This window comes from Dermacentor andersoni, chromosome 4 (genome assembly GCF_023375885.2).
Source record: "Dermacentor andersoni chromosome 4, qqDerAnde1_hic_scaffold, whole genome shotgun sequence".
In the NCBI taxonomy this organism is placed as follows: Eukaryota; Metazoa; Arthropoda; class Arachnida; order Ixodida; family Ixodidae; genus Dermacentor; species Dermacentor andersoni.
The window spans coordinates 217349910-217375164 of NC_092817.1; the positions used below are offsets into that span (position 1 = coordinate 217349910).

The 25255-nt window shown below is 46.5% G+C and overlaps 2 protein-coding genes across 4 annotated transcripts in view; both read left to right on the plus strand.

Annotated features, from left to right (window-relative positions):
• Tmtc3 (Transmembrane O-mannosyltransferase targeting cadherins 3) overlaps positions 1 to 25255 on the plus strand; it is a 789094-nt gene that overhangs the window by 741973 nt on the left and 21866 nt on the right. For all 3 annotated transcript variants that reach the window (XM_050185292.3, XM_050185293.3, XM_055074786.2), the window contains 2 exons: positions 16384 to 16485; positions 20621 to 20704. In XM_050185292.3, the coding sequence (XP_050041249.2) occupies positions 16384 to 16485; positions 20621 to 20704 (186 nt within the window). The remainder of the gene's footprint in view (positions 1 to 16383; positions 16486 to 20620; positions 20705 to 25255) is intronic.
• LOC140217071 (uncharacterized) lies at positions 753 to 14695 on the plus strand (the record flags this gene model as incomplete). The annotated part of the gene is made up of 3 exons (XM_072287488.1): positions 753 to 1668; positions 8382 to 8459; positions 14562 to 14695. Coding segments are annotated over 3 exons (1128 nt in total), but the record flags the coding sequence as incomplete, so codon positions are not given.

Sequence of the window (25255 nt, forward strand, 5' to 3'; positions counted from 1 at the left end):
AAACATGGCGGCAGCGCAGCGATGTGCAAAAGTGTACTACGACAGATCTGCACGCACTCGAACCTTCAAGGAAGGCGACAGAGTGCTGATTTTGAAGTCGTTGAAGGCAAATAAACTGGAAGTAGCATGGGATGGGCCGGTCATGGTTAAGCAAAAGCTTTCCGACACCAACTAGTTGGTAACGACACCCGGTAAATGCAACGACGTGACAATCTACCACTGCAGTCTAATGAAGCCATTTATCGAACACACAGAAAGGTTGAGCATCATCCTAAACAAACTATAGGAAGTAAATGTTCCAGTCCCTCAAGTACCGACCCCCTTGCTCTTCCCCGTCAACAGAAGAAATAATTGAATCTGTCGCTAAACAAGCTTCTTTAACAATCAAGCAAAGAAAGGAGCTAAAAGTGCTTGTACGCAACTTCAGCGATTTGTTCAGTCCCTATCCCGGTGGGACAAACCTTATGGAACACGACATTGAGTTGACATCTGACCAACCCATCCGTACAAGAATGCGCAGATTTTCGTCTTGTCATGAGAAGCTGTTGAACGATTCCGTTCAGAACATGTTGACACTGGGTCGAATTGTGCCAGCAGAAAGCGAATATGTGTCACCAATGTTTATTGTAGAATGTCTGTTATATTCAGTTTCGTTATTCATTTCACTTCTTTATTCCCCAGGGGGCGCTTCTGTTCTTCATTATATATATATTGGTTGTATATGTCCGACTTCCACCTTCGGTGAACACCATGTTGGCGACGAAGATGTCGTGAACGTACCCCCAGCCCCGCTGCGCCGTCCGTATGCGCCCACCATGAGCTTCACCGGCCTTGCTCCGCCACCGTTTTTCTTTTCGACGCCTGGCCGTCAGTCATTGCCATGGGAGCAGTGGGAGCCGATGTTCAACGTGTACTTACTGGCATCCGGAGCCGCTGCATTCAAGCCGGAGCAACGCAAGGCTATTCTTTTGCATTGTTTGGGGACGGAGGGCCAGCATATTTATCAGACGCTACATGCAGGGACCAGCGCCGCAGCACCGGCCGCGCCAAGTGCCGCAGCACGCGCCGATGACAAGTCTGTCGTGGCCCCTCCTGACGAATACGACTCTGCACTCGCTGCATTACGGCACCAGTTTTCGACGTCGCGCAACGTTATCATCGAGCGTCATCGCTTTCACCGCCGCAGCCAACACACAGGCGAGTCCGTTCATGATTTTGTTGCCGCTCTACGGGAGCTAGCGTCACATTGTTCGTTTGCCTCGCAAGATGATGCTCTGCGGGATCAATTCGTTGCCGACGTAGCTTCCACTCGCGTACGTGAGTGGTTACTGCTCGAGGGTTCCACACTTTCATTCGAGAATTCTGTTCGAATTGCACTTCAGTTTGAGCAGGCGGCTGAAGAGCTAAAGGAGCTTTCTGCTTCGGTCGATGCAATTTCATTGCGGCAGCGTCGTAAACCATCGTCGCATGCCTCGAAAAAAAGGAATTCACAACCGGCAGCCACCTTAGAGCAGAATTTAACGAGGAGCGCGGGCGGCTCACGTGCGCCGCAGCGGAGCCGCCCCCCTGAGCGGAACCAAGAACAGAGTAGTCGCTCCGGTTCGTCACATTGTTTACGATACGGCTCGCGGAACCACATCGCATCAGCGCCGCAGTGCCCAGCGCAAGGCAAGACTTGTTCGTTTTGCAGTCGCAAGGGCCACTTTCAAAGGGTATGCAACCGCAAGCTAACCCAAATGCAAGGAGAGTCCGTGAAGTTGAATTTCATGAAGATGTTTCGTCATCCAGCGGTGCTGAGGAAGTTTTGACTGTGCAACGTTCCACGCGTAGCGGAATTCATGTTCAAGTGCAAGTCGTGAATGTCACTTTGACATTCCTTGTTGATTCAGGGTCGTCTGTTTCAATCCTGTCGGAGCAAGAATTCAGTCGATATTTTCAGAGCGTTCCGCTCCTGCCTGCTCCGCACGTTAGTCTGTTTGACTACTCTCAACGGCCGATTCCAGTGCTAGGTTGTTTCCAGGCAGACGTTCGGTTTAAAGGCTGCACAGCGTCGCTACGTTTTTATGTTGTTCACCGAGGAACTTGTCTGATCGGTCTTGACGGCATTAAAGCCTTGGATCTTCGCATTGAGGGTTCTGCTCTCAAGTGCTTATGCACGTCCATTGCTCCGCAGCAGACTGTTGTTGACCCGCTATCCTGTTCTATTTCCACACCGTCAAGCACGCAGCCCCGTAACAAAGCTCTTCCGCCAGCCTTAGCACATGAGTTCAGTTCACTTTTCAGTCCAGAGTTGGGTCTTGCTAAGGGATTCACGCATCGCATCAAGACACGGCAAGGCGGGCAGCCTGTAACTTCGAAGCTTCGCCGTCTGCCATATTCTCTCCGGTCACCAGTATCAAATGAGCTTCAGAGGTTGCTGAGCCTTGACATCATCGAGCACATCGATACTTCTGAATGGGTGTTCCCTATCGTTGTTGTTAACAAGAAAGATGGTAGCATCAGGATATGCGTAGACCTTCGAGAGCCGAACAAAGCTATTGTTCCAGACAGTTTCCCATCGCCCCATACAGAGGAGCTGCTTCACGCTTTGGTAGGCGCTACACACTTCTCCAAACTTGACTTGGCTTCCGCTTACCATCAGGTTCTCTTGCACCCTGACAGCAGGGATCTGACAGCTTTCATCACTCATGATGGCCTTTTTCGTTTTAAAAGAGTTTGCTTTGGGTTGGTTTCTGCCCCAGCGGCATTTCTGAAGATGATGGCGAAAATCCTTGACCGCTGCCCTGGCGGGTTGTTCTACATTGATGTCATCATTTTTGGCAAGACCGCAGAAGAACACCTTTCAGACTTGAAGACCGGATTGCAAAAGATCAAGAATGCAAGTCTGAAACTGAACAAATGCCTTTTCGACGTTCCAGAACTTGCCTTTCTAGGGCACAAGGTCACTGGACGTGGTATCTCGCCACTTCCAGAGAAAGTAGACTCCATAGTTAACACACCAGTGCCAACTGATGTGGCCACCCTTCGTTCGTTCCTGGGTCTTGTAGAATACTACTCCAAGTTTGTTCCACACTTGGCACAAGTGGTTGAGCCCATGAGAGTCTTACTTCGCAAAAATGAGCCATTCATCTGGTCTGCCGAAGCAGACGGCAGTTTCCGGAGGGTCAAGGAAATGCTTTCGTCGAGTACAGTCCTCCAGATGTTCGATCTGTCATTGCCAGTCATTGTGTCGACCGACGCGTCCGACTGTGGGCTGGGAGCAGTCCTGCAGCAACAAAGTGGCCACGAGCTCCGCACAGTCGTTTTCGCATCTCGTACACTGTCGCCTGCAGAGAGAAAATATTCAGTCGGTGAACAAGAAGCTCTTGCGTGCATTTGGGCGTGTGAGCGATGGCACATGTACCTGTGGGGTCGCCATTTCACAATTCAAACAGACCACCCGGCACTGGTGTCCTTGCTGTCGTCACAAGGACATGGAAGACGCCCATTCCGAATCGCACGCTGGAGTGCACGACTGCTTTGCTACAATTTCACTGTTGAATACCGCAAGGGGTCCACAAATACTGTAGCAGATGCACTTTCTCGGCTACCAGCACCTACCTCGGAGGCAGAGATTGCTAAGGAGGAAGAAATTGTCTCGTTCATTGAGCCAGCCTGCGTGACTTAGGAGAAGTTCAGGCAGGCCGCCCTCGATGACAGTTGCCTGGAAACCATCAAGTCATTCGTGCTGAGTTCCCGGCCGCCAAAGAAGTCCATATCAGAAGAAGCTAAACCATTCTACGCCATTCGGGAAGAGCTTTCTGTTGTCGATAACCTGCTTCTGTGTGGAGAGCGCCTCGTTCCGTCCTCCCTCACGGCTCAGATCATCGGCACCGCGCACGAGACACATCCAGGTATCACGCGCACGAAGGCGCGACTGCGTGAGCGGTTCTGGTGGTCACGAATGGATAAGCAAGTGGAAACGGCAGTAAAAAACTGCCATATCTGCCTGGAGGCAGATAAGTCCACCAAAACATCACCAGCACCGTTGCAACTTGTTGAATGGCCTGAGCGGCCGTGGCAAAAGCTTGGCCTAGACATTGTTGGTCCTTTGGAGCATGCAGCTTACAACAGCAGATTTGCTGTAACGCTTGTTGACCACCATTCTAAATGGCCAGAGGTGTATTTTTGCAGCAAAGTGTCCACGAGCACCGTGAAAGACTTTTTAACAAGTGTTTTTGCCCGTGAAGGCTACCCGGAAGAGATCGTTTGTGACAATGGAGCTCAGTTCACTTTGCGTGAGTTCATAACTTTCCTGCAAAACAGAGGCATCAGTCTTTCACATTCTTCGGTATACTACCCCCAAGCCAATTGGGAAATAGAACGTTTTAATCGCACATTGAAGAATTTCGTTCAAGTTTCACTCCTCGAAAGACGACCCCTCCGGCAAGCTGTCACAGAATACCTTGCCATTTACCGCTGTACTCCGCACGCCACCACCGGGGTCGCCCCAGCAGTTCTGCTGCATGGTAGAATGCCCCGAACCAGGCTGGATGTCGTGGGTTTCTCGGCACCAGCATTTGCGGAAGATCCAGCCAAGGAGTTGGTGCGACTTCGTCAAAGGGTTCGGCGTCAGCAGCAAAGCAGCAAGCACTACACGGACAAAAGGAGAGCCGCCAAGAAGATGAAGATAGCCGTAGGCGACTTTGTCCGTATCAAAAAACCGTCCGTTCGTTTCAAGAGAGACTGCGCCTTTTCTTCACCAACTGAGGTGATCAAGAGGAGGGGACCAGCCTCTTTCCGACTTGGAGACGGCCGTACGTGGAATGCCTCCAAGCTTTCCAGGGTTCCGGAGAGAGGCACCTGGGAACCAGGCCCACCTGCCATGCCGCAGCCGCGGTCTACTGATGCGCTGCAGCCCGCCACGTCGCAGTCTTCTGAGGCGCTGCAGCCTGCCACGCCGCAGCCGCTGTCTCCCGATGTGCTGCAGCCTGCCGTGCTACAGCCTCCTTCTCCCAGGACGCAGGCACTGTCTCCTGGCATACCGCAGCAGCAGTCAACGAGCCAGTCGCCAGTGCGATGTCCAACGCGGCCGACCTGAGAGCGCCGGCCACCGGCCTGGCTCCAAGACTATCAGACCAAATAGTTGGCGGTCTGACATTGTGCACATAGGTTGTAAATGTGTGTAAATAAGTACAGTGTGCATGCTTTGGGGTTTTCCTTACTAATACTTACTTACAACTAACCACTAAAAATAAGGGAGGGAGTATGTTATATTCAGTTTCGTTATTCATTTCAGTTCTTTATTCCCCAGGGGGCGCTTCTGTTCTTCATTATATATATTGGTTGTATATGTTAAATAAGCGGCTTTTTACTTCGGGACGGCTGGAGTCTGACTTCCACCTTCGGTCAACACCACAGTCTCCTGGCAAGGAACCCCGACCCTGCATTGACTATCGCAAGCTGAATGTGATAACAAAAACGAAAACGTTTCCTGTTCCTAATGTTGAGGCCTTGATCGAGAAAGTTTTTGCGGCACAGTACATTTCTACGTTAGATATGGTACGCAGCTTCTGGCATGTGCCGCTCACGGAGAACGCCAGTAAGCTCGCCGCTTTCATGACTCTGACAGGCACATATCACCCTCTGGGGGCTCACTTTTGGCCTCAAGAATGCACCGTTCGTATTTTCAAAACTAATCAATCAAGTGCTCACAGGCACCGAGTCTTTCGGTGGGCCCTACCTCAATGACATTGCTGTTTTGTCAAGCACTCGGCAACAGCATTTGGAACATCTGCAGCAGGTATTCCTTCAAATTCGTGAAGCAGGCTTGACTCTCAACCTGAGCAAACGTTGTCTTGCAAGCACTGAAGTCCACTACTTGGGGCATGTAGTTGGCCAAGGGAAGTGACGTCCTTCTGAACCAAAAGTTGAGGCAATCACTAGCTTTTCTTTGCCAAAAACAAAGACTAACTTGCATTCCTCTTTAGGTTTAGCTGACTACTACAGAAGATACATTCCAAACTTCGCACATATCACTAGTCCTCTTACAGACGCTCTGCGCAAGACCGAGCCTACTATTGTGCGTTGGAGTACAGGGCATAATGATGCATTTGCTGCAATTAAAAAGATTCTTGTCAGTGAACCGCTTGTTGCGGCACCAGATTACTTTCTCCCTGTCTTAGTTCAGTATGTCGCCATAATGGGTGTTGTTTTGTCAGGTGAACGAAAAATTCGAGGAGCGCCCTGTTGTCTATGCAAGTCTAAAGCTAACATTACGCAAGCAAGCCTACAGCAAAGCAAAAAAAGAATGCTCTCGTGTTATCTGAAAGGCTCTTCCTTTGTTTCTGAAACCGATCACTCCCCCTTAGTGTGGTTGAACCAAATGTCAAACAAAAATGGTCGCTTGATGAGGTTGAGTCTAGCACTTCAACAGTTTGATTTCCTAGTGTGACACAAGAAAGGCAAACGCCATGCAAATGCTGACTGCCTTAGCCACATTCCCTAGTTTTTTTGTTTCCTTTTTTTAAATTTTGCTCGTGTGCATGGAAGCCTACGCAAGCCTTTTTCATTCTCGTGTTTGGTTTTCATATGTTCCGCTCCGAGTGAATTCAACTGCCAGGCTTTCCTAAGCTTGGGCGCAAGGTTGCTTCCGACGCAGCTACTTTGCTTCTTCAGCTCATTCAAAACGCCACTTCAGATCCTGTCGTGCAGGCTGACGGGATGAACCCTGCGCCAGAGGTCTGCGGCCGGCTCCCTGTCGCTACGTGCTTGGCAGCCTTTCGGCTCTCGGCGAGCAGTGCTAATTATGAGCGTCACCTCCTCCTGGGCATGCCAGCCCCTCTCCACAGGCCTCTTTTTCGAGCCTGAAGATGCTCAGTGCCTTCTCCACCCTTCCTGCAATGTCTAGCTCAACTTGCCCGCCTGTGCCAGCATGCACCTCAGCATCTTCACCCATTCTAAGCACTTGGACAATGTGGTCATGCAAAATGCGTCAGTGCTGTGCTTAGACAATCTTGTTTCCATCGTTGGATGCCTGTTTCCCACCTCCAATTGTTCAAGATGCGTCATCCTCTTGAACGCCTTCCGAAATGGGTAGCTTTGGCCGAGCTGTAACGTTGGCGGTGCTGGTCGCAATCTACGTTGCGGTCTGCAGATAAGATTGCCCCACTTGCCGCAATATCTTTTCTTTTTATTTTGCCACCCCTGGATTGGCTACTTAGCACACAAGAAATCGCATCACTGAAGGAATAAAGGTGATTGTCTTCCTGACGCTGTGTGGGTCATCTGTTCTTTGGGCCGGTTGTCCTGCCACCTTCGGCGTCTAGCCGCCGAATACGTAGCAGTAGTAAGGGTTTGTGGGAGGTGGCGTGAAGAGGGAGCTGCCATGGGCATGGTTTATTAGGCCGGCCAGCCATGGTGCTGTGGGATCTCAGGAGCGGCCAATACTGCAGCTGCTCAGGTGGAGTGTGCTAGCGTGTTTTATTTTAGGTGCTAACATGCACGGGAGCCGTCTCCTCCTTTACTGGCTCTGAAGGTGATTGTCATGCCGCTACAGGGCCCCCCTCCTAGTGTGAAGCGCGATTGAAATAGATGCAAAAGGCGCTCGTATAGAAAGAACAGAGGCTGCAAGCCTATATACATGGGGGGCAATTCATAGCGTCCATTAGCAAGTCCAAGTAAAGTCCGTGTTGCGATGAAGGGCACAAATAGCTATCTGGGAGTCGTGGCTGAGAGTGTCTGGAAAGAGGGCGCATTGTCTTGTGTGTTGAGGATGCCGTCTCGCCTTGTCGACGTCTGCGTGCCCATTGCAGTGCAACTCAGCAAGCAGAGTTGAGGCGTATTGGCCAGTTCTTGGTGTGTGCCAGGAGTTCAGGCCGTTCAGGGGAATAACGCAGAAGACAGTGTGGTCGAACGGCATGCAATGGTGGCACTGGTGGAGGACTGTGAGTGGTGCTGTGCCTTGTTGCCTTTGCTGAATTATGCTACATCACCATTTCTAGTGCGGGTATGATTGTGCAGGGCTAGCAGGACGAGCAAGACCTTGATCTCGAGATGGCATGATCAGTCCGGCAGCTGCTCTTTTGGTCTCTCATTTGCCAGGGCTTTCTTCAGAGGGGTATGGAAAGCAGATACTGTCTTCATTGGTAGTGTCGGGTTCACAAGAGAGATGTACAAGGCAGCACCATCAGCGTAAGTGGTGAGTGAGGCGCAGCAACAGTGATGCCATAGTGCGAAATCATGACATACTGCAGGTTTTCGTAGATGCCCAGGCCTGGTAGAGCTCCGGTAGATGCTCAGGCCTGGAAGTCAGAGCTTCAAAAGAAGACCGTCTGGCAGCTCGCGACTTGCATGGAGATAGCGCAAAAACTAAGTGTTGGTTACTCACGTTGTTGATGCAGAAGTGATCCTCGAGCTGAAGAAACCAGATGGCAGAGCTGCTTCTGCAAAATTTCGGGAAGGCCATGCATCCGTGGAAGGTACGGGCACAGAACATCAGAAGACTCGCCTGCTGCTGCTTGCAGCGAAACCTCGAATGTCGATAGTATCAGGCTTGTGGTGGTCACTGAAGGCAATGCCAAGGTTGTGCTTGCGGCGTTGCCACACCTGCGAGAGTGAAATTTGCGGCTAGTGGAGCCGGTGAGAGAGCCTCTGAATCGGTGATGAGTGCGGTGTCCCCAAACGGAAAGCAGATATTTTGCGGGAATGTCCAAGGAAGAAGAGCCACGGGCCATAGATTAGCTGAAAGCGGTTGCATTTGGCCCAGTGAATTCCTTGGAGAGAGTCGTCACGCAGCTGCCTTTGAAATTGGGAGGAGGCTCATGGTCTGAATGAAGGTCTGATGCTGGGGCTGGCATGTGCTGACTATCAGCACGGGTGGATGCAGGTGATGTGGGACGACAATACGCAGAATGACGCGACGGTTCAAATGGCGAGAACTGTTGTGACTTAAGCACTTGAAATGGTGTACTGAGCAAAGACGGCTGCCTGCAAGTTTTAAGTTGTCGTAGAAGTCCGGGCTGGGAGGTAGCAGCCGGAGCCTGAAATGCAGCCAGAGCCTGAAATGCAGCCGGGACCTGGAACCTTGTTTATACAGAAGTGGGTGTCCAGCTGGATAAACGGATGTCCGTCAAGTCGATGTAGAATTCCCGGACACCCTACAACTGCGGGATGTCTGCTGGATTGCGTGAGGCCAGGTCACTCTCGCCTTGGTAGAGTCGGTGTGCTGACGCTGGCATCATTGGGCCTGGTTGTCCGGTGTTCCCAATTTGTGGGAGGCGACGCAGAGAGGTAGCCGCTTGGCCACGGTCATCTGGGCTGTGGCCACGGTCATCTAAGCCAGGGTGCCGCAGGTTCTCGGTCAAGCGCATTAGTGCTCTTTTTTACCTACATGCACTTGAGCCGTCTTCTTCACTGGTTCTGGAGGCGATAGTCTTGCTGCTACAGGCTTAAGTTCGTCGAAACTACATCTAACACATGGTGAACTAGAATACCCTACAGTCATGCTATTCCAACTAGCCCCAGTCGAAGCACTTCTGAATGGCATTTAGAATACCAGCTGCACCTACCCTACTTTTCCGTTCCATCACTTGGTGTATAATTCTTAGTTTCTTCTCAAGTGTAATGGCATTTAATTGCTTCCTTGGCAAAGTACTGATTAATGTGCCCCAATTAAATTTTAGTGGTAAATTGCCATGTGCAGCAGTGTGTAAGGTTTTTCTGTCTTGCAGGGTCTTGCATAGACTTTCAAAAGGCACATTGTAACTGAAACTGCTGAACTACCGCGTTACAGGAACTGATGTCCTTTTAGTATCCAAATTTGGAGCCCCAATGTCGTCCAAAATTCACTGGAGATATTTCGTGTGTGTCCACAAACACTCTATGCGTGGTATATGCCTCAGCATGATGTGGGCAAGTGTGCTGGGGGTTATGAGAAAATAATGCAGATATGGGAAGCGTATGATTCAGCAATGTTATGAACAAGGTTAGTTGGTGCTCATCATACTGCCTATCATTGTCTATTACATATTGAAAAGTGATCGAGAAAGATGCCACACAAACAAAAATATTGTAGCACATGTTTCCTGTCAGTATTATGGTCTGAAATTCATTGATTACCATATTTGCCCGATTCCAGCACATGCTTTTTTTTCCAACAAAATTGGTCCGAAATTTGCTTGCATGGTGCAGTTGGGCATGAAACTGAAACCGTATTCACAGCATTCACGACAGCCTACTGTCTGCATCATCGCCATCGCCATCACAAGATGTCACAAGAGGCTCTCGCGTCGCATACTGACGATGACGCACCACCACTTTTTGTCATTAAATTAAAAAGATAAGTAATTTCATATGCTAAGCTAGTGCCAACAAAGTCGTGCCATAATAAATGCTTCCAACTTGCCTCGTCAATGCTATGTTCCTCTTTCGAAATTGTTTGATTTGCCTATTTCATGTCATCTGAGAAGCTCTTGACAAGGACTTGCTACCGCCCATCTGATTCCTTCATGTGGTGTACTTGTTTTGTTAAAGTATTAGAATTTAAATGACGTTTAATGTCTGGAACAGGCGGCTGGAGCAGTTACGTCAGGCAGCACTCTGAACCATAACTTCAGCGTCATCTTGCATGAAACGTTGACAATGGTGCTGCTCTTGGTGGTGTTCATCATCTCCAGTTTGTGGCGTTCATCTTCTTCATCACACTCACCCCCGGTAGAAAAAGCAGCCATCTTGGCGTCTCGAGCAGTAGTGACAATGAGTGGCTCATGGTAATACTTCAAGTGATCTGTGTGAACAATGTCATGTCCAGGATGACGGAGTCAGAGGGGGAATCAGTGGTCTGATAAGATAAGTCACCTAAAACATGCGCTGGACAATGCAATAAGGTTGATTGAAGCGGGGTAGAATTTTTGACGAGAGGCCAGGAACGTTAAGGGTACTGACAACCAGACAAAGTTGCCGGGAGAGGGAGAAGGTTGTACAGCATGGGCGTCATCGAGCCTTTTCCGGCAATGTTGCTCAGAGGTGGTGAAGTGGCGCGCCAACTTTTGGCACTGCTCAGCATGGCGTGCTGTGGTTGGAATGGGCACACACTCCAAAGCATTAGGGTGGTAGGGCAGTATGGTTTCCATGGCGTGGAATGGGCGACGGCTGTAGTGCAATAAGCCAGTACAGTTGAACCCACTTGTAACAATAATCAAGTGCCACAAAAATTCCATTGTTATAACCGATAATTGTTATAACTGGGTTTCATAAAAAAATCAAAATAGGGGGATGGCTGACCTGTTGGGTGAAAACTATAATGGCGGGGAGGCCAGTGCGCCATCCCGCCACCTTCCTCCATCCGGCTGCTGATTGTGTTCACTCATTTAACTGCTTCCTGGGTGCTCTAATCACATGTAACAAGCTGTGGCTATCGGCATTAAAGAATGGCACTGCGACAACAACTGCAAAGAGGAGTCATGGGTGGCAAGCGATATGCAAGCTCTGCTGAGGCATCGCTTTGGTAGCCCCAAAAGGGGCCTTTTAAAAAATTCGAGAAGGTTGCCGTGGCAGCCTGCCAGCTTGAGAAATTCAGAAGAAGAGGACCTCAGTGTTGAAGCAATGAACGACAATCTTGTGGGCATCATTAAGGAGTGTGCAATATAAGTCGTTGGTAACTCCATTGGACAGGATACCAGTAAGCTATCGCAGGAGACGAAAGATCTAATCAAGAAACGCCAATGTATGAAAGCCTCTAACCCTACAGCTGGAATAGAACTGGCAGAACTTTCCAAGTTAATCAACAAGCGTAAGACAGCTGACATAAGGAAGTATAATATGGATATAGAATTGAGCATGCTCTCAGGAACGAAGGAAGCCTAAAAGCAGCAAAGAAGAAACTAGGAATAGGCAAGAATCAGATGTATGTGCTATGAGACAAAGCCGGCAATATCATTACTAATATAGATGAGATAGTTCAAGTGGCTGAGGAGTTCTATAGAGAGTTGTGTAAATCTCTATAGAACTCCTCCTATAGAACCAGAAGTCTAAGGACTTCTGGTTGACAGAAGTCCTTAGACCAGGCAGGATTCCGTAAAGGCTACTCAACAATAGACCATATTCACACTATCAATCAGGTGATAGAAAAATGTGCGGAATATAACCAACCTTTATATATAGCTTTCATTGATTACGAGAAAGCGTTTGATTCAGTCGAAACCTTAGCAGTCATGGAGGCATTGCATAATCAGGGTGTAGACGAGCCGTATGTAAAAATACTGAAAGATATCTATAGCGCCTCCACAGCCACCGTAGTCCTCCATAAAGAAAGCAAGAATATCCCAATAAAGAAAGGCGTCAGGCAGGGAGATACGATCTCTCCGATGCTATTCACAGCATGTTTACAGGAGGTATTCAGAGACCTGGATTGGGAAGAATTGGGGATAAGAATTAATGGAGAATACCTTAGTAACTTGCAACTCGCTGATGATATTGATATGCTGATGATATGGTTAGTAACTCAGGAGACCAATTGCAATGCATGCTCACTGACCTGGAGAGGCAAAGCAGAAGGGTGGGTCTAAAAATTAATCTGAAGAAAACTAAAGTAATGTTTAAAAGCCTCGGAAAAGAACAGCAGTTTACGATAAGTAGCGAGGCACTGGAAGTGGTAAGGAAATACATCTACTTAGGGCAGGTAGTGACCGCAAATCCGGATCATGAGACTGAAATAATCAGAAGAATAATAATGGGCTGGGGTGCGTTTGGCAGGCATTCTCAGATCATGAACAGCAGGTTGCCATTATCCCTGAAGAGAAAAGTGCATAACAGCTGTGTCTTACCAGTACTCACCTACGGGGCAGAAACTTGGAGGCTTACGAAAAGGGTTCTACTTAAATTGAGGACGACGCAACGAGCTATGGAAAGAAGAATGGTGGGTGTAACGTTAAGGGATAAGAAGAGAGCATATTGGGTGAGGGAACAAGCACGAGTTAATGGCATCTTGGTTGAAATCAAGAAAAAGAAATGGGCATGGGCAAGGCATGTAATGAGGAGGGAAGATAATCGATGGTCATTGAGGGTTACGGACTGGATTCCAAGAGAAGGGAAGCGTAGCAGGGGGCGACAGAAGTTAGGTGGACGGATGAGGTTAAGAAGTTTGCAGGGACAGCATGTCCACAATTAGCACATGACTGGGGTAGTTCGGGAAGTATGGGAGGGGCCTTTGCCTTGCAGGGGGCGTAGCCAGGCTGATGATGATGATGAGTACTCGCCACTGAAGTTTTTCACTAAAAGCTCAGTCATCCTGCGGTTCAGCTGAATAATGCTGCGGGCGACACAGACTTGCCGAGCCAAGAGCACCGACAGGTTTCCTTCAGTGATGCCACTACTATTATGGTCGCAGTTGCTTTCAGCAGTTGTGGACATATACTAGTTCGCTGCGGGAGTCTCACAGTGTCATCAACAACATGCCGTGCTGTCTTGCGTGCATTACTATCTTGCAGTACCAGGGTGTAGTTGTCGGAAAGCATTGTAATCAGCTCCCGAAGATAGATAGCAGCATTGTGCTGGCGAAGAAAATTCATCTCAGGGATGACTTTCCGCGAGAACTTGCGCAACACGATAAACAAGACAATGTACGTTGACTGACATATTAGAAGCCTGGCGGTGCATCTCCAAATTGGCTTCAACAGAGGACCACCTGCTCTCCGGAGGCTTGGTCCGTGACTTGGCGTCGTGACTTTTCTCAGTTGAGCGGCTAGTCTGGCACTCATAACAGAATACTCGGTGCCAGTGCCCACAAAGGCAGTGACCGGGTAGTTGTTGACCTAAATAGGGACATCTGCGCAAACACTTCTGTAACCCGCCGTGGTTGCTCAGTGGCTGTGGTGTTAGGCTGCTGAGCACGAGGTCGCGGGATCAAATCCCGGCCATGGCGGCCGCATTTCGATGGAGGCGAAATGCGAAAACACCCATGTACTTAGATTTAGGTGCACGTTAAAAATCCCCAGGTGGTCGAAATTTCCGGAGTCCTCCACTACGGCGTGCCTCATAATCAGAAAGTGGTTTTGGCACGTTAAACCCCATAATTTAATTTTTTTTAACACTTCTGTAGTCAATAGCAAGTGGCTGTGAAAGTGAATCGGTGGTGGTCAGCAGGCATATCGGAAGAGGAGGATGTTTTATAGATCTGTCAACAGCAGCTATGGGATAGACGTAAAGCTGCTTGGGTGCTCATATTGCAACAACTGCTGCCATAGCATATGCTCCATCGTTGCTGCGTCGTTGAGCAATTTGGCTACGGTACATGGTGGGTTGTGCACTAGACCTGCGAACGAGGTTGTGCACGAGACCTGGGCTCTTTCATGCCCCGTATCAACAAGTGGAATTTCTTTTCTTCTATCATTCCGGGATCAGCTCGCCGGAATAGCCACGACATGTCCTCAACGAATATGGTGACATTCTCATTTGGCCTCTAATTCCTGGAATGTAGAGCACGTTCTGCTTGCTCTTTCCGTTCTGAACTTCAGTAGGTATGGTGTAGCTGGCCACAAAATTCTTGCGAGGCCACCAAACTTGCTTCGTGGTTTTCAAACCAGATGTACACCGAGTCCTCAAGGGTGAAGTAGACATACCAGAGCTTCCGGTGGTCGTCCCATTCATTGATGCTGGCAACTCGATTGTGGTGGTCCAGCCAGTGTTCTACAGCCTCGAAAGCATCACTGTGAAATGACCTTGGGGTTCGTGGCATGTTGAAAATCCACGGAGCAGGTGGAGTGGTGGTCTCTCCAGTCTGGCTAGCCATTGAATTGGTTGTCATGGTTCTGTACACTTTACTGAAAGAGTCCAGTTCTAGTGGTAGTCCTAGCTGTCACCAGCTGCGCCAAAGGTGAGCGTCGCCGGGGTCGCGATCCAAGTTGGAAGCTTCCTGTAGGTCACAGTGCATGGAATAATTTACCCAGCACCTCCACCAGTCATGTTATTATATATATGGCAAAAACTACTGAGTTTAATCTAATGGAAGCACACAGTTTCCGTCCGACACCTTCACGGAGAGTGTGTCTTCATCGTTGTCGACACCCAGTTCACTTCGTCGTCCTGAGCTACCGCAGAAGCAGCAAACCTGCAACACCACCAACAGTTATGCGCGTGGCAATATTAATGGATGTAGAGGAGTATTCACAGTGGCAACACATGGCACCTATAGCTATAGACTACTTTCTAAGTCGGTGGTGTTCATCTTTAGTCTTTTGTTGTGCTCTAAGTTTCGATACTGTAATGCAACACCAACTATCCTACTTAGCCATCCTATTGCAGTATACTCCCCTACTCCCCATTCATCTAGGCCTTCTGCTACACACAAGTGGCTCATTGAACTGACTGAACTTTTCAGCATAGGCTGCATCAGAAAATTTGCAAAGCATGAAGTACACACGGGCTGAAGACATGATAGCTTCATATTGTTGTTTGAACATGCAAGAGAACATAATTCTGTTACAAGGAAACTCAAAGACAAAGCCTCTTGGAGGATTTCATGTTTATGCTGGAAAAGGTCCATGTGCGATATCCTTGGGAGGTTCGTAGTAGGACATCCAAATCTCGACGTTCAGTGGATGTCCTATTTGTTTCCGAAACTGTACACACACATCGGGACATGATTTGGATGTCCTACGTACATGCAAATCGTGTTTTAGGAAGCCCCCGTGTCTGCACCATATGGGCACACAGATTGTAATGCTCACTTCTCCATATAAGCTGTTTTAAGTTAGGAGCTACCACATATTAGCTGTGACTCTGTCACATGTGAAAAACATGCAATTAAATAGTGTGAGATAGTACACCTTTTCTTCCTTTCTGTTTTTCAGTTGGGTTGCCTGCTGCTAGTTTTCTTGTAAAGATGCATTTCACACTGGGGCAGTGAATGGTCTGAAAAGCATTTTTGGGTGATGAGCATTTGTAAGGTCAAGTATTCTTCATGCAAAAAAAATCTTCATATATAAGGAATGAACATGCAGCATTTCTATAAAATAGATTGTCACTTGAGACTGCAATACTACATCGTCCCTGAACTTCCTCCTGTGTACTTCACTATAAACATTTTATGCAATTTGTGGTTGCACCATTTAACAAGTAAATCTGTGGCATTATGTGTGCATCATTGTTCACACATCAGGTGTCTTAGAGATTATGTGAGAGGGAAAATATGGTCTTGCATAGCAATAAAAGTGTCCTGTCAATTAAGTATTGCTCACATGGCAAGATGAGAGTTGCTAGTTAATTGGGCTGTAGTTTCTTTTGTTTTCAACATAAAGGTCACGCCGACTGCTCCTCACTGTTTGTTCCATTCATGATTGTCAGGGCTGAAAAGATTTCTTTGTTCAGCTTTGCACATGCAGCAACACTTTTTCATGCCTTTTGCAGGTCAAGGCCGACTTCCGTAGTGCCTTGTTCAACCTGGCCCTGCTTTTAACTGATTCAAACAGGCCACTGGAGGCTGTTCCACACCTTCAAAAACTTCTTGAGGTCAGTGTGCTCTCGATATAAGGTCGGATGCCAGAAATTATGCAGCAGTTTGTTACATGTGAACTGAATCTACATGTGGAGCTTTTCTGCTAAACTAACTTTTTAGCAAACATGCAAAAGTACAAATGAAGTTCCTTATTTCTAGGTTCAATGCTGTCCTTTTACAAGTCCTTTCTGATGTGGGCATTATAAAGGTACCTTGCATAACAACTCTTACAAAGGGTGTGGAATGCAGCCAGAAATAAACAATATCTAATTGTGAATGTTTTCTAAGAAATATTTTATGAATGCTCCTTGTATGAAATAAGTAATTGGCAACCACCTTCTCACTGCCTTTGCTTACTTTTTGTTGTTCTTGTACTGCATTCGATGCTGTCCCACGAAACCCATGCAGAAGCGATGCCCGCCTTACTCCACCGATTATTATGCAGAGCCTTAATGTCACACGACCTCAAGATCAAGCGGTCCATTGGTGTTGTTCTCTGGCACAAGATAGCACCATTGTGTTTATAAGTGCATAGGAATAAACATGAAAATGGGCATGTTTCTCTCAAAGAACAAGCAGGCAATCTATTCGGCAAGATTGTAGGCTCCCTACTGCAAGTATTAATGAATAACTATTAAACTTGTATGTTCATGACAGCATTGTCTCGAAACTAACCAGCACACACGAATGATAAAGGGTCCCGCACACACACTCTTTGCCCCTTCAATTCATTCTTGTGCTCCGGGTCGTGCTTACCATCTTGCTTAGTGTAAACCAACTATCCCAACTTTCTGTTCTGTTAAACTGAGCAGGTTTACTTGAAATGTTGAAAGAGTGTTGTAGGGCCCGTTTAGTAATAGGTTTGTCAATTGGTGACTTATAAAAGAATGGTGTGGATGCAAGCAGCATCTTTCCTAAAGTTCTTGTCAGCTTTATTTTATATCTAGAGGTACTGTCAACAGAATGCAGTCAATGCACCAACAGAGATGCTGGCTTGATGGGCACTGTGGCCCCATTTGCAGTCGCCAGCATTAGCAGCTGCAGATATGTAAAAGGTAAACGGCATGTGAAAACAGATGACCCAACGGGCAACACTGAACAGAAGCACAAAAGCCACTGCACTAGAAAATCTGCATTATATGGGATTAAAATGTGCAAGCAGTATTGTACTAAACACACAAAGGGGCACTGAAATCATATTACTTGGGTGTGACAAGCAGTGATCAAACAAGGAACGTTGCCGAAGCCAATGTTTTGACAAAGGGCACTTGTAAGGCAGCAACTGATGAAGACGTGTCGCCTCATCCAAACATTGGCTTATTCCACTACTGCTCCTCACTGCAAGCCTTTATCTTCCGGTGAACGACTGTCTGGTTCAGATTACTTGGGTGTCTCATATTGTATGAGTAGTTTAGATTATATGCAAACTTAATATATATGTTTCATTGAGTTCGAAAATGGTAACTGCATGGTCACTCGGTGCCTTGTATTGACACTTGACAACCAAATACAGCGCAGCCAACTTATAACGATACCACATATACCGATATATCAGTTACAACAATAAGTCGACTTCAGAGTATCAATTTATACATTAGGGCTATGAGAGAAAAAACAACATATATAACGATATGTTATGCACTGTGTATCGGATATAACAATCTAAATTTTTCCTTTTGGGTGGCGTTTTACATGCAGAATAATCGTGAAATTTGCGTTGCTAAGTTACCTTTAACTGAGACAAGGTGAAAAGTTTGTGTACGTGGGTTCGTATCTGCCGCCACTACCACACAGCACATTTTGCTAGCGTGCCCATTGCGAAAGCCACGCAGAGCATCACAAGACAAGATATTGCCAGCTGCTTCACGTTCGCGTTACCGGCAAGCATCCAGAGACATAAAAAAAAATTATGCAGATCCCACGCACTGTGGGAATCAATGTAAGCGAAGCTTTGCGTGCTGGATGCTTTGATTGACGGTAATTAGCCAATAATAACCAATTGACCAGGCTGTCTTCAGCTGGATTCCCTGATTCGACTGTGATGGCAGTCGCCGAAAGCCTACTACAAAAAATGAAGAGTGCGGCTGTGAGAGCTGGGGAAGATCCCCCTCGAGAAGAGGTGGTGAGGCCTGTGGTGGTGCCTTACGTACACGAGATGGCCCACAATTTAAAGAAGGTTGCTAGCAGACATGGGGTGCCACTTGTGTTTTCAGCCCCCAAAAAGCTCGGAAGCCTTTGTTCTCGTATCGAAAGAATACGTGAAGTTAAAAATGGATGCAGCACCAAGCATGGGCGACCGTTTATGAAGTGCGCCGAAGGTGTCGTGTACGAAATCTCCCTTTCATGCGGCCGCTCCAACATAGAGCAAACTGGGCGCTGCGTTAACGACCAAATAATTGTGCATGAAAGACATGTAGAGCAAGAAAAAGAAGGGCCAAACATACCCAAGCACATTAAGTCCTGCCCGTCACGCTCTTGTGAGCCATGCATTGCAGGGGCGTGTATTCTAGCAAAGAGTAAACATACAAAAGCTCGGGAAGTAATTGAGGCTTTCTTTATAGAAAAGAAAGGAAGCATGTGTGTCAGCGACCCGTCAATATCTTTAACATGGCTGAAAAGAAATGTTTAACCAGTTCGCTTCCGTATCAATCTTGATCTGATTGTGTTCCTTGCATCTAAGACAGCTATATAAGTCTGTGGTGTGCCTCTGTATAAAGCAGTTGTAAGTGGCACTCTGTCCCATCTCCTTCCTTGTTTCTTGTGTGTGTTCGCGCCTAGTACCCAAGATGAATTGTGACCAACTCACCCAACAAGACGTCCTTTTAAATTTTGCAAGACTCAAAGCACGGGCTAGCGCAGTCGATGGCATTAACGATTCTGAAAATCGCGAGCACCATGATCATGAAGGCTAGAACCAGTGACTATGCCAATCAACGGAAACGGTGGGCTTTGTGCACCAGGGTGAAAGCCCCCACTTGTGAAACCAACACGGTAGCAGCCGCTGACATTGCCGATCTCTGGGAGCACGTCGCTACTGGCGCTAAAATAGGCAGTGCTTCGATGGAGGAGTTTCTGAGTGCAGATAGTGCTGCCTCGTTCTGCGAAGAATCTCCGACGGGGCGATCATTGTCGCAGCAGAGACGGCGGCGTTGTGCGACGGAGGTGATGCCAGCAATGGCAGTGACAACGAGATTGACAGTGGCCTGTCTTTGACACTGACCCCAATGTTCACGCAACGTGCACTGTCGTCGATGGAGTCGCTTATTGATTTCATGAACGCTAATTTATAGCCGCCACTGTTCGCGCAGCCGCTGGACGCGATGCATGCCGTGGTCGTGAACCTGAAACTTTCGCAAAAGCTGGTGAACATATCTTACTATTTCAGTGTGCCTAACGGTTAATACACTGTTTAGAGGCATAAATATACATTCTATTTTTTACAAGCTACATTATTCATCTATATTTTAGCGCGAGTGGCAAATTTGGTTTCGGGGCTTCAAAGTTATGTTCGGCAGCTTTTTTTTAATGGCAGTCCAGATATAGTGATGATCGGTTATAACGATCGGATTTTTCACTCTTTTTCATATCGTTATAAGTAGACTGCACTGTACTGTGGAGAATGTATGTTTGGGTGAGCTGGGGGGTGAGAGTCCACCTAGTGGACTGTCCATTTCGGCCGCTGCTGATTGGGTGCAGCTGTAGGAGAGAGGAGGAGAGGAGCAGCTCTAGCCAATCAGCAGCTGGCGAAATGGACAGTCCACTAGGTAGACTCTTGCGGAATACCCCCTTTGGTCGGGCATAATCCAGTGTAAAAACAAGGATAGCCAAGGTAATGTTAACTGTTCAATTCTGCAGACTATATAAGCCATAACTAAAGAGGGAAAGAATGGCATTCGAAAGGGCACACCTTTGGTACGTCAAACTTTGCAGCATACAAATACCAAAAGGCATTGTCACCACGTGCTGTAAAGAGCTCGCAGCTACTGCTGCTTGTCCCATCTTTGCAGTTGGTACATTTTTGAACTGGAGAAGAGCACAAATATCTGTAGAGGTGGTCTTTAATAAGGGTAAATATTTTTGCTGTTTACAAGTGCTGCTTGCTCATGTATACCACACCATGTGTATATACTTGGCATATCTTCTTCTCAGTCCCACCCAGATCACATTAAAGGACTCATCTTGCTGGGTGACATCTACATCAACCACATAAAGGATCTGGACAAAGCACAACAGGTACTCTCCTTTGCTGTTTGATTATATTCTTTTATCAGTTTGCATGTTGGCAAGTCACATGGTGCATCTTGGTTCAGAACAGGCGACCAGCAAGAAGAGAGGCATAGGCTGAGGAAGGGGACATTGGATGCGGCTGGGAACACAAGTGAACAGAATGCATGCTAATGGAGCCGTGTATGCAGCAGCATATAACTATGGCTAAAGTGCACACTGAACACACTGTACACATGTAAATTTGTTTTCTGAGATTGTTTTCTTTCTGCTTATGGAAAGTGAATGCATAAGTCACAGGAGGCCACTTTTCGAGTGCACAGTAATCACACAGTATGAAAATGTTATTAAGTAAATCATTATTGTATGTAAGGAATAACAAGTATCCTAGAACTGAACCCTGTGAAACACTGGAAGCTACAGGAGATAGAGATGAATTGTAGTCATTAGCAGGAATGGACTGCATGCAATACCCTAAGCAAAAAAATGTGAATTCATTTCGCTGTGTTGTCATCTAGGCTAAGAGATCCTGTATTTTGAAAACTGTAACTTGTGACAAAGTCAGATGTCTTGACAAAATTTATAAATATGCAGTGAATGAAAATGTTGCAGTTTTGCCCAAAAAGCAAAGCGTCGATTGCGATAGCATATTGTTAGACAGATATACAAAATAAGAATAGTAGTTTTATCGGCCGCATAAACTCGTAAACATTTGTTTACTAACTAAATCCATCATGATGTCAAGCGAGGTGTCATGCCCACAGGCAAACATAAACACATCTCACTCGATGAGCACGGACACTTCCTGTCAAAATGCTGGCGTGAGGAAGAGTGGCATTGAGCGCGTTGACCTTGACACCGCCTCTCGCTTCAATGTGAACTAAGCGGCAAGAACACAGTGCACACAAAGCTATGAGCCCTCGACACGCCTAGACTCGTCGCAGATCACTTTCAAGGTAGGGCCTGCACAGCTGCATCATCCACAGCTGCCGCAGAGCAGTACACTCGCCCCCCCTCTCTCCTCCCCACCTTCCCTCCCTTGTGCACACTCGCACCCACAGCATACGGTGCACAGTAATGATGCTCTTGCACTTTGCATGGAACTTCACGGCAATGACAACGGTGATGACGATGGCAGAAATGTGCCTAGAGTGTCCATATAATTTCAATCGCAATGAAATGCCAACAAATAGCTGAAAGTAAGGTACCGTAATATCCCAAGAGATAGTGAACCTAAAATCTAGAGCAAATTGGGTGAAAAGAGGGAGTGGAATAACTTTCAATGTAAAATTAAGAAAAGCTTCAAAAAAAGTTTTGTGGCTAAAGGTAGCAAAGGTAGTGAAGGTCTGTTTATATGCCCTTACTCAATCTTCTTCAAATCTTTAAAAAGAACACTATCACTGTCGAAGAAAGTTTCAGTGACCTCGTCACACGTCAGGTCATACGTGGGAAGCTTGATTGAATTTGGGGTTTATTATATCAGTTAAGCCTAATTTTTCCATAATTCCATAATTACTCCCTCAAGTCTAGAGTCTGCCCGTCCTACAATGATGGCTTGATTGAATTTGGGGTAGCAACCTTTGCATTCCTTGGTGTGTCTGGGTTGTCTGGGGTTGCTACCCCAAATTCAATCAAGCCGTCATTGTAGGATGCGGAGACTCTAGACTTGAGGGAGAAATTATGGAATTATGAAAAATTTAGACCAAACTGATATAATAAACCCCAAATTCAATCAAGCCATCATTGTAGGATGGGGAGACTCTAGATTTGAGCGAGAAGTTATGGAAGCGACACACATTCGCAGACTTGGCCTAGACATGTGTGTAAGTAAGCCTTCTGTGGTTCTCATAGATAAAGAAACCCGGTTTTTGATTAACTGGTGATAGTTGTTTTTTGCCCCTTGGCACTTTCCATAGTCATCTAGGGTGCTTTCTGCCACGTGTGTTTCATCTTGTTCTTCAGTATGTCAAGGCATGCTGCGCGCAGCTGTGACCTGTTGCTGCTCTGTGTTTCGTGGTAATAAGCCTCAGTGGCTGGTTACTGCTCATCCGGTCCACTTCTTCACCTCACCTCCCGCCTGAAGTCCTTTCCTCTTTAAGCAAATCACAACAGTTTATCACACCAAGCAGGGGGGCCCTCAGCACATGCCAAGCCACAATCAGCAACGAATATTTCAGCGAATTGGCAGATTAACAATCCTAGTTCCCAATGTTATTTCACATGTGTGCAGAAGCAATCTCTTTCCCAGTCAAGAAAATTGATGCAGTGCTGATTAACCTGTCCTCCAAGTTTGGTTTATGCCTCGGTAATCTCCCACATTAACTGCTTTCCGCTTCCTGAAATATTCATGCAGTTGTGGGCCTGCAGTATTTTGAAATCAACAAAATAAATCAATAGACCAATTGCTGGAAGCTTAGTGCCCGTCCTGTGCACTGTGTTTCGTCTTTTTGCACCACAATTTTTATCTCGCTGTTATGAGCCAGCGTTGCCCAAGAAGGCATTTTGCTAACTCATAGCAGCAATGGAGGCCGAGTGATTTTGTCTGAAGCTGCACTGTCAACAAGGGAGAAGAATATACTTTGCATTAAGCATCGGTACAACCAGCAACAATTTTTAAGGAACATTGTTAATTCCATTGAGAATTGAAACAGGCCTGTTGTTTGAAGAATATGAATTATCCTTGGTTTTATATGTGGAAGCAACTTATGCAGTTTTCTAGCAGGACGGGTACTAAGAACATCAAAAGTTTTCTTTTATGAGCCAATTAAGAAGAAGCTTGGGCTTAGGAGCTCCTATCTAAATACATGGGAAAAGAAAACTCACTTTTCTCAGCAACTACGTACTGCATTAATTTTAGTGAGGTTTGTTGCATTTAAAAAAGATAATAAAGTATAGTAACTGCAGGAAATGGATCTTTAATTTATTGCGATGATTATTTTTTGAAAAGTTCCTAGAAGTTTCAAAATTTCAAAAATTTGAAGTATCAAGTAAAAAAAATGTCAGGCTTCCCTAAACTGCTGTAATAATTAATCTAAAGCAGACAAAATTTGTTTATTATAGACCATACTTACAGATATATCACAAATTTGAGATTAAGACTCTTGCAAAACCCTCACGAATATTGTAATACTTTTATGGAAGCTGTAAATTCATGATCTTGGATTGTGACGCGAAGGGAAACGGACACAGACTAGAAGCAGACAGGATGAGCGCAGTGTCCGTGTTCACTTCGCGCTGCAATCCAAGATCATGTTACCGTACCAACTCGCCCGACTTTCTATCCTTTTGTTGTAAATTCATTTACCGCATTTGTCCGCTTGAGATGCTCAAAGAAATGCAGTCTACAGAACTGCAATATCTGTTCTCTGTGCAGAGTTAATGATTTATAAACTTCGTGCTGCTATCTTTTTTAATTATTTGCTGATATTTGACTATATTTTTTTATTCAATGTCCAAAACCAAAATTGTGATCGCTAGGGCTGCCAGAACTTAATTTTCTGTGTGAAATTTCACTCAAATTGGTCCAGTGGTTCTCTCATAAAAGCATTGCTGCATTTTGCGTGTACTTGAGCAGGGAAATCAGACTTGGTCCCGAGCTTGAGTTGTCCCATCAATTTTCAGTGATTTGTTTGCTGGCATTCCAAGTGCACTAAATTTCATTTCGTCATTGACAATGGTGTGCATCATAGAGGAATCACTGCTTGGAATTGGGCAAGTGACATTAGCTCTAGTACTCAGTAGTATTTGCTTTGAAAGACATGCACCAGTGGGTGCAAAATAATTAGTGATTAATCCAACAGTATGAAAATCAATGCTGTCAGGAAGTGCTCCTTTAATAGCCTGACTTCTCCACTATTTGCCAAGCTTTTTCTGAGGGTCTGCTCACCAGCAGCGAGCTCGCAGCCCAACGGGCAATTGTGCAGCACACCTGCGAGGCAGCAAGACTCAGCGGTGCCCTGGAATAGGGGTGCCGACCTTGTGAAGCGGCCAGGACTCAAAACATGAAGACACCGGCCCACCGCTAATCTCTCTGAGATATAGAGAAATAAAGTTTTTCCATTCCATTCTGAGTTCCCATTTACCACTCTGTCTGATATGAGAATACCATTACAGTCAAACCTCGATATAACAAACTTCGATTTAAAGAAATTTGCGATGTAACGAACAATTGAATTTCCTGATCTTGCATTGAGAACTGCGTATTTATTTTTCACGATTTAACAAAGTAACTTCGTGACATAGTTTTGATTTAACGGAGTTTTCGACCATTTTAGTCATGTGCTTGGAGCCTCTATGGCTAGTAAATCTAGCAAAAAACTACATCAGCTGTGGCAAAAGCTATTTGAAGCATCCTTCTGTATGAAAAGTTTCAGTGGCAAATCTGCTATCAAAGCACGCGTGCCAGGACGTTGTAGGCAGGTAGCCGCTGCCCCATTTGTCGCATTGATAAAGAACTTGGAGAAACACAAGAGCTGATGATTATTTCTGCACAGGAAGGATCGGAGGGAGTGCACGCGCAGTAATGCGGTCAAGCACGCGCTGGGGGTGGCAAGCCCATCA